The sequence below is a fragment of the Papilio polytes genome, unplaced genomic scaffold (assembly GCF_000836215.1).
Source record: "Papilio polytes unplaced genomic scaffold, Ppol_1.0 DF821289.1, whole genome shotgun sequence".
In the NCBI taxonomy this organism is placed as follows: domain Eukaryota; kingdom Metazoa; phylum Arthropoda; class Insecta; order Lepidoptera; family Papilionidae; genus Papilio; species Papilio polytes.
The window spans coordinates 907773-923031 of record NW_013527915.1 but is presented as its reverse complement, the minus strand read 5'-3'; the positions used below and the strand labels follow the sequence as shown (position 1 = coordinate 923031).

Sequence of the window (15259 nt, the reverse complement as noted above, 5' to 3'; positions counted from 1 at the left end):
AACTACTACGATTCCACTAAAGTTTCCAAATCAAGAAATATTAAGCTACCATGATTATAATTAAATTGGATAAAAAGAGAGAATTAATGACATGGATATTCTGATATTAAAAATTACCGTATAGTTAATATATGAATATTAAATTAAACAAACAAATATCTGTAACAGAATTATCAAAAATAGATATAAACCCGACTGAATCCGATTCGAAGAACGGAACAATATTGACTTCGTTTGATCAAACAAAGATATTTCTATTACGATAACTAAATTAAATTCTTATTAACATTTTCAATGAAAGATTGAAATGTATTTATTTTGAATAAACAAACGTGCTCGTTTCTCGCGAATCGACTTTGTTTTTACATCGAGTTGTAGCAAGGTTTAATTAACACCTGCCCCTTTGAAAACTTAAGATTGCGCGAGGATTTATTTAAAAGTAGAATAACTTAATTGAGATGGGCAGAGATAAGAAAGTTTACTACTACTAGTAAAAAAAGTTAATATAAAATAAGTAACGCTATTTACTAAGCAAAATAACTTATTATAGTAAGATCGAATTAGAGATGACAGAAATATGTTGACAATAAGCTAGTCTAACAGGACTTTGTACGGGACGTTCATTTTTTAAACGTTAATAACAATCTATACTATTATAATAAAGCGTAAACACACACTTCTTTGTTGCCTGAGATGTCAGCAATTACAGCATATTTTTGAATAATTCTTTTTTTAAATTTAAAGCTCTACACTTACGTCACGCTTTAGGATATATATTTTCACGCCATTAAACTTTAGGAGTAAATATTTTAGATAAAAAACCCTAATGTAGGAAAGAGACCATAAGTTGCTGCCAACATCAAGAAAGCAAGATTGCTTAGGTTTGTCATGTCATTTTGACATTTGCTATTGATAATTTGACAAATGTAAACAATATTTTTTTTTTATAATTTCACGCGGATTAAGCCGCACGGGAACAGCTAGTATTTAAATATTCATTGAAATCGGTTTAGTAGTTTTTTAGTTTATCCATTACAAACATACCTAAATACAAATCTTTCCTCTTTGCAGTGTATTTATCAGCTTAGCTTTAACACATTTCAGAAGCACTAATATATCTTCGTATTTCCAAGTCATATTGCTGAAGCAAACTAGTCACACGACGCCGATATGACACGAAGTGGGTAATCATAGCTGCCAAAATAATAGCAATATTAATTAATAACTTGAAAGTCAACATCCCTCACCCTGTCATTAGTTTGAACAGAGATGTATGAGTACATCAATCATTAGGAGCGCTATCGCCTACGCACAACGCGCACCTTTGTGCCACTTTGTTACGTACATGTTTTGGGAATTTTACATTAATTTACGTAAATAAATTATGTTTAAAATTATCAGCGGTTAAGAAATACAAATAACACTCAAGTTTAACAAATTGAATAACTTTTAAATGATTTCAACAATTAATATGCAGTTGAAAAAAAATCTAAAATTTACTCTACTATTTTCTACTAAGGATGAAATAAAATCGTCCAATCATAAAAACATAACCAAAGGTCTTTTACTTTTTAGTTGGAATGCGAACAAGCTTTTTCTATTTTACTAAGTCAATTTTTGTAAGCACTTATTTCGCTATAATGTTATCCCTCCACCGCAGTCATCAATCGTCGTCTCAATGCTCGCGAGTGCTTCTTCAGCTCGCATCACTGTCAGCTATCTGATTTTACGACAAACTAAGTCTTTCTAAATCCAGATACTGTTGACTTTATTTCTTTATTGCGTTACGAAAATTATTTACTCACTTTATTATATTATAAAAACTAGCGTAAAACCCAATTATTTAGGATAAAAAATTGAAATCAATCTTCTACCTTGGATTCACGTACCGTTTCTTTCATTAATAGGTTCATTGTTAAATGTGCAATTTCTTTGTGAATTATGTTCAATCTTTGTTTCGTAACCAGTTTAATATTGATATAACGATTTCAACACAGAAATTAAAACAAATAAAATTAAGCCATAATTGAATTTAACAAAAGCTCTCTTATTTTAAGCTACCGTAATCTGATTTTCTCCCCCAGCAATTTAGCGGGCGTAATTCTAGCCACGATAAAAATTACATACTTTTGTTTACGGTCCGGATGCGGCCTTGCAAAATGGATTTTGAAACAGGCATCGCCGAGCGGCCGTATGCCCGCCACCGTTACTTTTCAACCCGAAATTCCAAACCGCGAATTTAATATTTAATCTCACCCTTGTCTAGAACATTTACCGACGGACAGTGTTCCGAAATACTCGCTGAAAATATTCTTTATCTGCAGCGGCGTACATCGGCTAGGTCCAGTTTTTTAATCGCTCGACCAGCACTTGACGTGCGGCTGTGATGGATGGCGGACGCCGCCCCGGGTCACGTTTTGTCATTTTATTAATACTTAAATTGGCTAACAGTGACGCAGGAAAATTGCTAAAAGGACTAGACGTGGTCCGCTTCACTTTCGTCCAATTATTTTGTATTCGACCCGGTCAATCGGTTTAGGGGATTTATTTTTACGAGAAGTGTACAAGGAATATGATATTAAGCAATTATTTATCACCAAAAAATGTAAAAAAACATGATGTTTTAATAATACTGGAAAATTGATATTTTGCTCATTTCGAATTCGAACATTTTATGTTCGTACTTATTAGCGCTTATCCACTAGATAATACTGAAATTTAAATTCAATGTCACTTAAATATAACTATTCATAATCAAAAAATCAAAAAAGTAAATGTAGAAATTTTGCTAGTTATTATTTCCTTTATCGGAATAAGCGTCAAGATATCTAGACTTTTATCCTCCAATGTAAATGTGAAAATTGTTATATTTAAAAAGCAAACGGTGGCATTCATGTCACGAATTATTACAGAAGTAATTTTTTCCACGGCGTCATAGTCCCGATAATGTCGTATGCGATACCGTGACGGTGATATAGCTTGCACGTAAGAGTGCGTACAAACATGAAACGCTTTTTTGCATATCAACGAGAAATTATCAGAATAAAAACGGATTTAACTTTGAAATATGACGTTTTTAATTTATGACTTCATTTTTTTTAATAAATTCTATAACACGACAAATGCGACCTTTATTTCATTTTTTTATTACTTTCCAGTCTGTGTTAAGAAAATAAAAGGTTTTTTGCGTTACAATGTTGGGCATTGAATAAAATTAACTTCAAATGTATCCAAATATATGCACATCTACTAAAAGGTTTCCATCTAAATAACCAACTATATCCTTACATTTGTGAAAATAACCGACGCAAATCAGAATAAATTACATTATATAATAATGTAGTCTACCCTATTAATTCACGAACCCCAACGAAATATGAATGTCCGTCGTACATAAATCCTGGTAACGTAATGACCAAACAGTTGGTTACGTCTGGGAACATTTGAGCGGAGTAAGTCGGGGAGAGTTGGCTAGGGTTAACGGCGTGTCATCGCCATGATAGCCTGTCCCTGTACTGGCTAGCTCATCAGAACAGACACGGCCATCGTCTATTGACGTCCTATTTAAAACTTAACTTGTTAACGATGATGTTGCATGTCCGTACGATGTTGTGGCATGTTATTTAGAAGAACTATTATAGACTTTGGTTATGAAACAATTGATAACTTGTAACAGATTCTTGTTCCGTTTGTCTCTTAGTTAAAGTTACATAAATTGAGAAAAAGTTAACGTAGTACAAAATCTTTAAGATTTTTTTGATATAAGTAATATGTCGGCAAATCTTTGTTTAAAAGTTTTATTAGTTTGATACGCGTTTTCATGTTATTAAAATAGTTAAAAGCCTATAAAAGTTCCTTGTATGATGTGGAAAGTATTAAAGCAATTGTTGACAAGAAATATGTTGGGAATTCATAAAATATACGAGAGAAAGCCAAGTTATGAGAAGGTCCCAACATGATTAAATGCAATTTCTTTACAAAGTATGCTCCCCGTTCGACGTGGAACTTTTGCTTTCAAGACCTTATTCTTAACTCTGTCGCCGTTCGAGCGATTGTAAAAGTATTAACTGGTAAACCTTATAAATTTTCTCGAGTAAAAATGTTATTGTTAAAAACCTTCGGAGTTGAGAGAAATATAACTCTTTAGAGCTTTTAATGTAATTACTTCGTTATGATTAATTAACTTTAACATTTTATACTACAATTTCTTTTTTAACAACTGCAGATTGTTTATTTTCATAACATAATACAAATGAACATTCAGACCTACGTAGTCTGTATGTTCAACCAGTAATCGAACCGTATACTGTAGCCTATTTAGAGATAGTGTTTCGTACCTGGATATACAGTTTCAATCTTCAAATGTATTTACCTCAATAGAGCCTGCATCGCCTACCTACAATAGCTATATACAAGACTACAATCTGCCTACCTGTTAGCCAAATTTACTTGAACAAATAAATTTTCAATATTGCCTTAAATATATTATATTAACACATCACACTTGAGAAAAATATACAAACTGTTTTTTAACCGTAAACAACCGAATAAAAGTAAATATAGTCCATAGATTTCAATTGTAAGTAGCAATTATAACATACATATCTAAACAATATTAAGTTCATCTGACTGGTATCTAGGAATTATTTAAAACAGGAATGTCTGTGTAATCAGTCAAATAAATCCATAGACAATAGCCGACATTTTAATAATTCTGTAGCTACATTACATACCCATAAGCCGGTAAATTTGGGCGCATATTGCATTAAGTTGCCATAGCGTCGTAGGTGAAGTTTTACCTGGCGATCGCATAGGCTTACGTCATCGATCTCTAAAATCAATTATGCAGGAAGTTTGCAGTTTACGGTGTAATATCGTGTAATGAAGTAATACACCCCCCAAGTTCAGTGGAGAATGATGGAATAGATGTAGCGGCTGACTTATAGTTGGAGAGCGGCTCATAACTAGCGTCCGGCGGGGCATAAGTCCCGCGACCGCAACATTCAGTCGCCTACCGCCTCGCAAAGCTGTGTTATGTATACGCCTTTAATTAACGATCTGCAAAGCATTCGAATACGTCATTGTATCTTGTTTACCTATTTGTAAAATTTCTCATTGATAACGTAGCCTTTTATTGGTTATTTTTTTTTAAGTCGGACCGGAAGTTTTTGAGTTATTTTAATACAAAAAAAAAATAAAAATACAAATATTTCCTCATTATAATATTAGTGTAGATGTTTTTCCCGCTTCTAGTCTTGTATCGAACTAAAATTGTTTATGTTTTGAACATAAATTTTGATTATAAGTGCAGGAACTCTAAAGGATTATTTTTGCAAAGATTTTTTTGTCTATAAAGATTATGTAACAAGGATACAGATAACATTTTAAAACTAGTAAGGAAATGAGATGCGGTTGCTATACGAGAACGTAAATACCTCACCTACAGATTGTACATTTTCACAGACCACAACGGTTTTGCATTATTCTTCGACAGTGTAAGCAGGATACGAACCTTTTTTGGTTTAAATTTGTACCGTAGAGCCGTGCTACGGCGTAGGAAGAGATTATTATCTATAAAGTAATATCTAAGAGTTTTAAAAAAAATTGGACTGATGCACTACTTACGTCTTTATTTTTTAAATTTCCATCCACGTAAATAACATAACTATAAAGCACGTCGAGACTAATAAAAACACAAATAAAACCTCTAAAAGTGCGATTTCGTGTATTCAGACACCGAAATCACCTATTCCTCCACGGGTTATCGCATAAAAGCCTACAATTTCATTAAACCCACCCTTAATAGTTACAAAGAACTTTGTTATTTGGTTATTTGGCTGTCAGTTAGCTTTTAAAGGCCGACAACAAAGTTAAAACGAAGTAATTAAAAAAGAAAACACAAAATACTTACAAAGTCGGAAGTTCGACTCTCTTCACTTAAATTACTTGCGATTACACCGACAAAACGTTTAATGAAACACGTTAAATCGCACCGACTGGGCGCGCCGCCCCTGCTCCCCCGCTACCCGCCTCTACCAGCGTTCACCAAGTTTCCCTCTAGCTGCGGTAGGTGGCGGGTAGTTTTTCCTGAAATATCTTACCCGTAAAGAGAGTTCCAACTACTTCCGCAAAGTCCATTAAAGAGTATAAACTCATGGCGGTGATAACAAATGCTACCGATTTCGGCGACCGTATTGAGGTCGATTAGAGCTCTTTAATTGAAATTGTCGAGGTTAAACTTCACCGAAGCGTATTTTTGTAAAACATCTAAAGCTCAACAATTTGCTAACAAAGTATTCGATCGAAGGTTTAATTTAAATTTCCGAAATGTTTGATGTGTATACGTTTTAGTTATAAACAGTAAGGTAACTTTGTAAATACCTAAGACTAAAATGTTTTACGTTGTTCGACTTGTTGTCCCACGGTCTATTACTTTTGAATAAATATAGTAATTTTAAATTTAAAAAACAGTATATAGGAGAACTCATAGACGTATTATTGCATGGCGGTAAGCAAGCGCGGTCGTTTCATATAAATATGTGAGCAAAGGAAACCCTGACGTCTGCGTTCCGCTGCGTCGCTGCGGAAACCGCGTCAATTAACTTGGCTGCGATGACATATTAGCCTTTGTTTCCCGTTCGCTTTTCCCTTCTTGTATCAGCTATCAGCTATTTACAAACAAGACGAGTTACAACATTTTTTATTACGTTCAAATTAACATTTGCAAAGGTTTATAAGTCGAAAAATCGAACAACAAATCCTCAAACCCTCTCACCCGAAATAAAAAAGTTCAGCGGTCTGAATTTAATAAATACCCCGGAAATCGTAAAGTTTTTTTTAAACAAAATAAATTCAATATCTGGCCAAGTCATCTGCCAGATGCTAGGCGGTTAAACTCTCCTGAATCAATTCTAAATTAAATAGATCCAGTGGGCAAAAAAAAAGTTTAGTGACTGTCAATGTCAAACAAAGAAGATGAAAAAAGTTTTTTCTTCCAATTCCATTTTCTTTCACGATTTCTCTTTCATAGTCTCTAAAAGTTTTCAAAATAAGAGGTTTTCGCGAGAATCTCAATTATCGATAAAGACGATATTAAAAATTCGTTTGTTTTGTTCTTAGCCAGCGCCTGGAGAGCGGTGTTCCCTTTTTTCTATTGTTTGCTCCGCGCCGGCAGGAGGCAGGCGAGCAGAAGTGGCGGCGGCCGATAATCACAAATTTGAATTTCGCCCCCGCAAGTAATGACAAAATCACCCGATTTTGTGCGTCGTTGTTTCTCATCACAAGTAATTAGGCGTGAAAAAATTTATTATATTGACTGTAAAGAATATTGTTTACGCGACCCAATAACTTTGATGTCTTTGTGAAACATTTTCGCTTACAAACGAGAAAAATGAACATTCGATATTATTACCTCAGGAGGGTATGTAGAGTTTATGGGTTTTTTAAATCAATATTTTCATTGGTACATTCTTAAAGATTATTATAAACTTATTTTTAACGGTCATATCATTGCATCGTAACAGACGAGTCAAAAATGTTGTATTGCAAATTGTAGGTTATAATAATTAAGACATGCAATTTGATATGCACGATGGGGAAGCAAGGTAAATAATGTAAGCATCATAGTTACAGAAGCGGCGCTCCTTTAATGTATTCATGTAATTCGCATGGTAGCCGGCATCCCCTTTGACTGGCCACGCACGCCGCACAGCGCACACCGCCGGACAGCATTTAGCAATATAACGTGATGTTTTAAAACCATCCATCATGTTTAATGTCCATTTAAAAGGATGTAGCGTGTCGACTCTTTTACTCGAATTTCCTAACTTATAATTCTATAAATAGTCTGATTCTATACTGGCTAGATCACTTAATTTTAACTTTTTCAACCAATGGAGATTAAATTGAATAAAATTTTCATATTTCATGAAGACATAAGAGCGTTCTTATGAAAACAATCGGTAAACAATCTCTTTAAGTTAAAATTTACATCAGTAACATTAATCATTTTCGAATAAGACGATAAAATTTTTAAGGAAACTGGTTTTGTAACTTGTTTTATTTATAGCCAAGGGAAAAGATGTTTAGAATAATATGGAAGTGCGGTCCTACCGTACGAAGTCTCGACGATAATTTATTACGGTGAGAAATCCACCACCAGATGTTATTTTCGGTGCCGCTAAGTATTTTAATCTGAAAGCATTTAAACGCAACTGTATCGTCTTTCCCTTTTCGCGTAATTTACATTTCAAACTGAAACCACCGGCGTAATGCACTCAAATTTATTATCAATTGACTGCGCTGACTATTCAACAGTCCAAATACAAAAGCAAGAGCGTCCCAGCTAACCATAGCGGGGTCAAATAAAACGCCAAGTATCAGCTACTCGAATGTAAAAACGTAGCGATGCGGGCGCCAGCGACGCGCCTCTAGCCAATTTACATTAAATGCGGTCTGCCCCTTCTAGTGATAGCTCATACTTACTAGAACCTACAAAACCGGTAGTCAGCAACCAACTCGATTATACTCTAAACGAGACGTCATCGTTTAATGTGGAAGTGGTTGCACAAGACCGACGAGAAAATTGCGATAAAATGAAAGAAAATAGCATGACTCGACAAATTTAAGGTATGCAAATACCCTATTTGACGTGCATTAAACGTAATGAGAAGAGAATGAGGATCGGACAAGATCTATGGAAATTTTAATATGAAACTTCTTCGTACATTAACTTTAATTTAAAATATCTTGTATAAAATAACGTTAAATTCGTCGTTTCTAATAATAATAATGATTTAGAGGATGATTTATAGAAAATACTTTTTTTGAAAAGGAAAACGACTGTAATTTATAGATTCAAGTGGTCAGACAAAATAAAACTGAGTCCTTTAACTATAATCTTAGGAATAGGACAAACATGATCTTAACTGCAATGGATTCAAAAATATATTATTAACTACCATGCATATATTTAAAGTTAAATATTTTAGATTAGACTAGTTTTATCATTGTAAATAGACTATCTTTCGCCTGAGACTCCATCCGCGTGGAACTTATAAAAAACAAAATCGAGTAGCCTATACGTTTTTCCAGACTATCCCTTAGGTCTACGCAAAATTACATCGAGATCCTTTTAGTCGTTTATACTACAAACTGTAACAAAAATCCATCTATCTAAACTTTGGCATTTATAATATTAGTAAGAAGTAAGATTATATACAAACAATAACATTCGTAACTAATGTATTGATATAATGGAAAACTATAGCACGTCATATACGTGATTTAAGCCGAACTATTAAACATAATGCTCCCAATCTCAAGATCACAGCTTGCATACTAAATTACCAGGCCTTAATCATTTATGCAACATGAGCTAACATCTTAATAGCCAGCGAGAATTATGTCCATCCTAAAATAATATTTTGTGTAAATATTTGAAAATAAACAAACGGCGTGCCTTTGCCCGTTTTGTACTCGTAACGTAATAAGTCTGCTGTTCTCCGAAAACGGTAACCTACTTCAATATTTAATTTAATCTAATACAGTATCATTTAATTTCCAATTTATTATCGGTCCCAAAGTTATCAAATATTACTAAACCATACCTTTGGATGTGCTCTTCTGGGGAAAGCCACTTTTGGATCAATCTGAAATGAATTAAAAAGATAAATTAATTACACGTTAATAAATATTACAGGAAGTAATCTCACTAATATTATAAATGCGAAAGTTTGGATGGATGTTTGTTTTTTTTATGCACCATAAACTGCTGTAAGGATCTCGATGAAATTTGGCATATATGTGGCATATATAGTCTAGAAGACCACATAGGCTATCTACATTTGCTTTTTGTAAATCCACGCGGAGGGAGTCGCGGGCGAAAGCTAGTTACAACATATTTTTTTTAATCATATTAAGCATTTTGATGGTTTCAGTAGGAAAGAGTATCGAAAAAAAAACCTACACATCGAAGTTGTCACTCGATTTATTTCCTCGTCTTTTTCATGTTAGCGAACGCTAGTATTTCATACATGGCACTGTTTAAGCCCTCAGATTTTCTCCCGGCAACGAGCGGTCGCTTCCAGTCTTTTTACTCGTATCCCGACGCGCCGCTGACCGTTATAAACGCAAAATATAAACCCAAAGAAGCTACCTTTGACATTTTAAAGGTAAAACGTTTCATTTCCACTTGTGCTGGCCGCTTTGTCGAATGGAATCTAAATTCTATAGAGCTCCTGCTTTCTGTTGGAAATTGTCAACGTAAAAGTAAAAATTGCATTTCATTTGTTACTATCGCAACTAGCGAGTGCTTCTATAAAATACATGGTTTACTTGTTGATATATTTTGAAAAGTTAGGTTAGACTTTGTTATTTTAATTTAAGGTTTATGTGGACATGTTAAGTTATGAATGTACGTAGTGTTTTATGTAAAACTCACAAAATAGAACTGAAATCGTAAATCGTCTGTAAACAGTGAAATTCATTATAATCATTAATATCACGTGTTCAAAAACACAATCTCTATTAAACTCATTTCATTATGGTATGAAATATTCAGGTTATATTTAAGTAATTAATTGTTCGATATTGCCATTTACCTTAAATTGACTTACCTAAGCAATTTTGTAAATGTTGTAAAATGACCACAAAAGTGTACACAGCAAGCAGAAAAATCATAAAACCCCAGATGGTGGTGCTAAAGCGATTAAGCGGGTCGATGATAAATTTTAACGAGTTATTTTAATGGAAGCGATCGCAGTCAGCGGCCGGCAGACTGTGTCCATAGAAAAATAAAAGGGAGTTTCAAAAGATTGTTTAATATGTAACTTTCAGTCTTTTAAAATGAAAGTATAGTACATTATCCTAATTTAGAATTTAATTTGGTAGCAATGAACTAGGTAGTGATTGTTTTAGAGAACTGTAGATCCTTTACTTGAAAACGTGACATACGCGAATCGCTAGATGGCGCTGTTTTTATGGTTTTAAGCCTAGCTACTTTTAGTTTTTAAGTTTTATACGTAAAACGTTCCACTGATAAATCAAGTTGAAGTTTTGAAGTAAACATTTTTGTCCCAGTAACCTTTTGTCGGCGAAATAACTAAAGAACCTTCGTCACGCAGATTTGGGCTTAATTCTCTACATTTTTATGTGTGTTTACGTAAACTAAAAGCGTTAAAACGTTTTGTTAATTTAATAAGGAAAGAAAATGTAAGTAAACGCAAGAATAAATCTGTGCAAGTCCTGCACAGAATTGACAACGAAACATCGATATCATAGGAATGTGACATTTTGATATAGAGCCATTTGCGTGATTACAATCGACGCAGCACCGCACCCTCCTTAGTCGCTTGCGACCTCCCCCTTCCTACAACTTCCCTAGCGATAAAGATTGACATCGCTGCTTTCAAATTCTCTATTATCCTAAGTCCAACGTCTCAAATCAAGGAGAAAAGCACCTTAATCCGTTATTAGTAGAACCAAAATTCAACAGCAAGTTGATAAACTTTAGCGTGTCATCGCAAGAAAAGATTGTAGGAGAAAGCACATTAGTGGGATATCACTAGTATTCGGAATAGAGCATGTCGGTTTATGTACACGGCCGATGGCAGCGACGTAAAGTCGATTACGTTAAATTTTATATAAAGCCAACTGCCAATGTCTGAGCTTGTGCAATTAAGACATGCCGCACGATTCACCTGCATTTGATGATTGTTCATATACTCATAGCATTTATATGCTGCTCATTCATATACTCATTACATTTCTATGTACTAAGGTTTGTAAAAAAACTTAACAATACAATACAATACTGCAAAATGGATAAGGTTATGAGACAGAAAAATCTTTGGTAAAAATAGGGGCTCATTAGCTATTAGCATCTACACGACGAGTTTAATTAAAAAGAATTTATCCTAAAAGAGTGTTAATTTCTCTGGCATTTTACAGTTGGAATATTCGATGATGTATTTGTTAGGACAGTGGAGTGGTGACCTAGGTTTTAGTATGCGTGCCTGCATACCCAATCCTGGATCTAGAGCTATGAAATGGAGCCAAAACCAATATTTGTGGAAATTATTGGATTTCGGGTCGATTCGTATTGTCACTGTCTCCTGGCTAAGCCACTTCATGCATAATTCCTCGATTCGCTCAGTAAGGTGGGGACGAGGAAACATCTGCGCCAAAGTTTACATCAATGTAATTTACAATTACAATCGAGAAAACTTAAGGTTGATCGCCCTTTATGTCACGTAAAAACAAAGTAATAGGTACCGTCTTTCTAGATTTTTCTAATCTTTAATCTATATTAAATTAATACTATGTATTAAATAGCAATATCTAAAGACTATAACTTCGTCGTAATTTTATTAAAAATAAGTACTGAATTATATATCGACTATGGAATTTCAATCTAAAATTCTATTTATTGAAAGCGCAAATAACGAGGCATTTTAATTTCCGAAGTGTTTCGCCGCAGCGCAGTACGTCGTCCAAGAAGCGCGCCGGTACAATTAATTTTAGTTCCATGTACATGCAATTTCAATCAGCGGGTGCGTTGTTAAAATCCCGATAATTAACAAGCGTCACACGCCAGACACGACTACGGACAAGAAAGTTTAATGACGTGCACTCAGTGCAAACTGTAATTGAATTTATTTACGTAGAGACGACATGTAAGTGTCGGACGGAGCCGAGTGGGGACCGCATCATTTGCTGTTCAGTCAGCGACTCGCACTCTAACTTCTCCTAATTGGAACGAATTTGGCTGCAGGTGCAATACTTGACTTGGCTCAAGATTAGGGGCGAGCTATTGCGAGTATATTTCGGGCCGTTCGTCTGAAATATTTGATGTGCGCAACTTGCGGCCCGCCCGCTGCAGCCTCTCCGCTCGCGCCGTCGCCCACGTGCGCTCGCTAACTAGAATTAAATTAACAACAATATTTACCCTCCCCCGCTGAGATATATGATATTGCACATTTACGTCGGTATTAATGTTCCGTGACGACTTACGTACCCACATTCTTGGAGTGAGTCGCATTCGCGCAACTCGGCGAAATCTTAATTCAAACGTCACTAAAATAAACAAATGCATAACGATACGCCGACGAATACAGTTAAGTACACAGTTGTTATTGCGATCCAAATACACTTTTAATTGATTTGAATTTTAGTCGTTCAATAAAGAAAAATGGAAACAGCTCGTGAAGCGATCGGAAAACACTTGACATAGATTGTTTATAAAGTAGAGTTTGCTTTAGCGCTCACAGAGAGGAGCTGTAATGAAACGCCGCCGGGGCGAAGGCTCGACGAACGTCATTACTGTGACACGCATAAATATGCAAGGCAGGTAACGCACATTTTCATGTTACGTCGCAAGAATTTTATCACTCGTTTAATTCTGAAAGAAAAAATGGCTTTCTCGTCGCCGTAACACGAGCCAGTGATGGCGTGGGAATCGGCCCGCTGCCCGCTCAGGCCTATATCTCACACCTAAGTGCAACCAATGTATATCTCCTTCGCTCTGTTACATATTACCTTTCTCTTAAATACGAGCGTTGAAAGCATAAACAGTAAAAGGGCAAATACGAAACCTTATCCATCAGGCGGTCTACATTCGTTTCCCTGTAATGTGGGGTTCGAAGCACCGAGACACGTGCCTATTAACATTTCATTCATTGCTTTATTTTCTTACAGAATTACAAATCTACTTGAGGTCTTCTTTTGAGAATGCTGGGTATAGCTGCGATGGTAAAATATAACCATTTCTTGGACAATAATACTTGGTCCGTATGTAATTTAAATCAGAACTCATTAATACATATTATTTACCGATAATTGATTTATTGCACCCAGATTACTGCAAAATATCTTGCAGACCATACGCTTATATAGAATATTGACAGGTTTGTAGTATACTTGATTGCAGATTTGCAGTATTCTAATTTAATCAACCCAAACCCTCACAATCGACGGACTAAATCAAAGCGCAAAGTAAAAGCTTATCTCCGGATTCCGGTTGCACAAAAGCTGGTGGCAGCGGTGCGGCACAATGTTGGCCGGCGCGGCGGTCTCGTGAGACAAAGATTACGCACTGTTTGCCCTCTCCCCTCCCCCGACTCTGGCCGACCTCGCCCGCCTAAAACACCAATAACACGAACTTACTTATATACTGGATGAGATCAATGACTTTATTCACACGTTAAAACTGAATTAGATCTTAAGTCAAACGTTTTTCTGCACAATTTCATGATAATAAGTTAATCTTTCTTGTTCCATATTGAAATTTTTTTTACTCATATCAATTTCTTTTGTTAAAAGGGTGAAACAAACGTGTTTTACATCTTGTTTAATCTGCATGATAAAACAAATTGCACGGAAGTTTAAATATAAGGCACATCTAGTAAACAAAGATCTCGATTCTCGTCTAGAAGTACGAACAGACATCCGGAGCAGATATTTGCAGTCAAAACAGACTTAGGACGCTCCCGACTGCACTCTGCGCATGTCACTCCGCTTCTGTATTATTTATTAACTCCAACGAGCTTCCGATGTTACTTTATTCCATTGTGCAACTGTATATACGCCGGTTTGTGATGTCCGAGCTCGGGAAGTTTCCCCCGAACTGACACGACTGGTAGAAACTTTTCGTGCATAGAATGAATACGTCTGTCAGGCAAACGTAAACAGGGAGGCGAAATGCTCACCATATTATTCGTTTCGCCTTATCGTTGCTATCCCATGCGAAGTATTCTCCAAGTTTTCGAATTTTAAATTCAATCGGCGAAATTTAAATCACTCGCAGACTTACCTCATAAATATTTAAAAAACTGTACTAAGAAAATGTTTTCATGCAGAACGTCAATAACGTCGGTAATCCGCACTCTCTGTCGCCAAAGCTCCATATAATACCTTTTAGAAAAATTTATGTAAAGATATTTCACTATTTATAACCACTAGTAAAAACTTGTCTACATTTGCAAAGTCGGCGGTGTTATTGGGGGCCCTGTGCTAGTAAAGGGCTCTATATTAAGCATTCCTGTCCCCCAATCTCTTCAGGTGGGCGCGGGGCATACACTCGACTTGAACTTATTATTTCGGGGCCGCATGTGAAACGTTTGTTTTTCTTCTACCTACGTCTGTAATATACCTATGTACACTCACCTTATCCTTTTATTAAATTTCTCGAGCGTTTCGCTCCATTAAATAACGTAATTTCTATGTAAGCTCCTTTATGAAATATTGTAAACACGATGATACC

The 15259-nt window shown here is 35.3% G+C and overlaps 1 protein-coding gene across 2 annotated transcripts in view; it reads right to left on the bottom strand.

Annotated features, from left to right (window-relative positions):
• Positions 1 to 15259, bottom strand: part of LOC106109455 (RNA-binding protein Musashi homolog Rbp6) — a 228009-nt gene that overhangs the window by 172623 nt on the left and 40127 nt on the right. For both annotated transcript variants that reach the window (XM_013290962.1, XM_013290965.1), the window contains exon 3: positions 9609 to 9650. In XM_013290962.1, coding sequence (XP_013146416.1) covers positions 9609 to 9650 — 42 coding nt within the window. The remainder of the gene's footprint in view (positions 1 to 9608; positions 9651 to 15259) is intronic.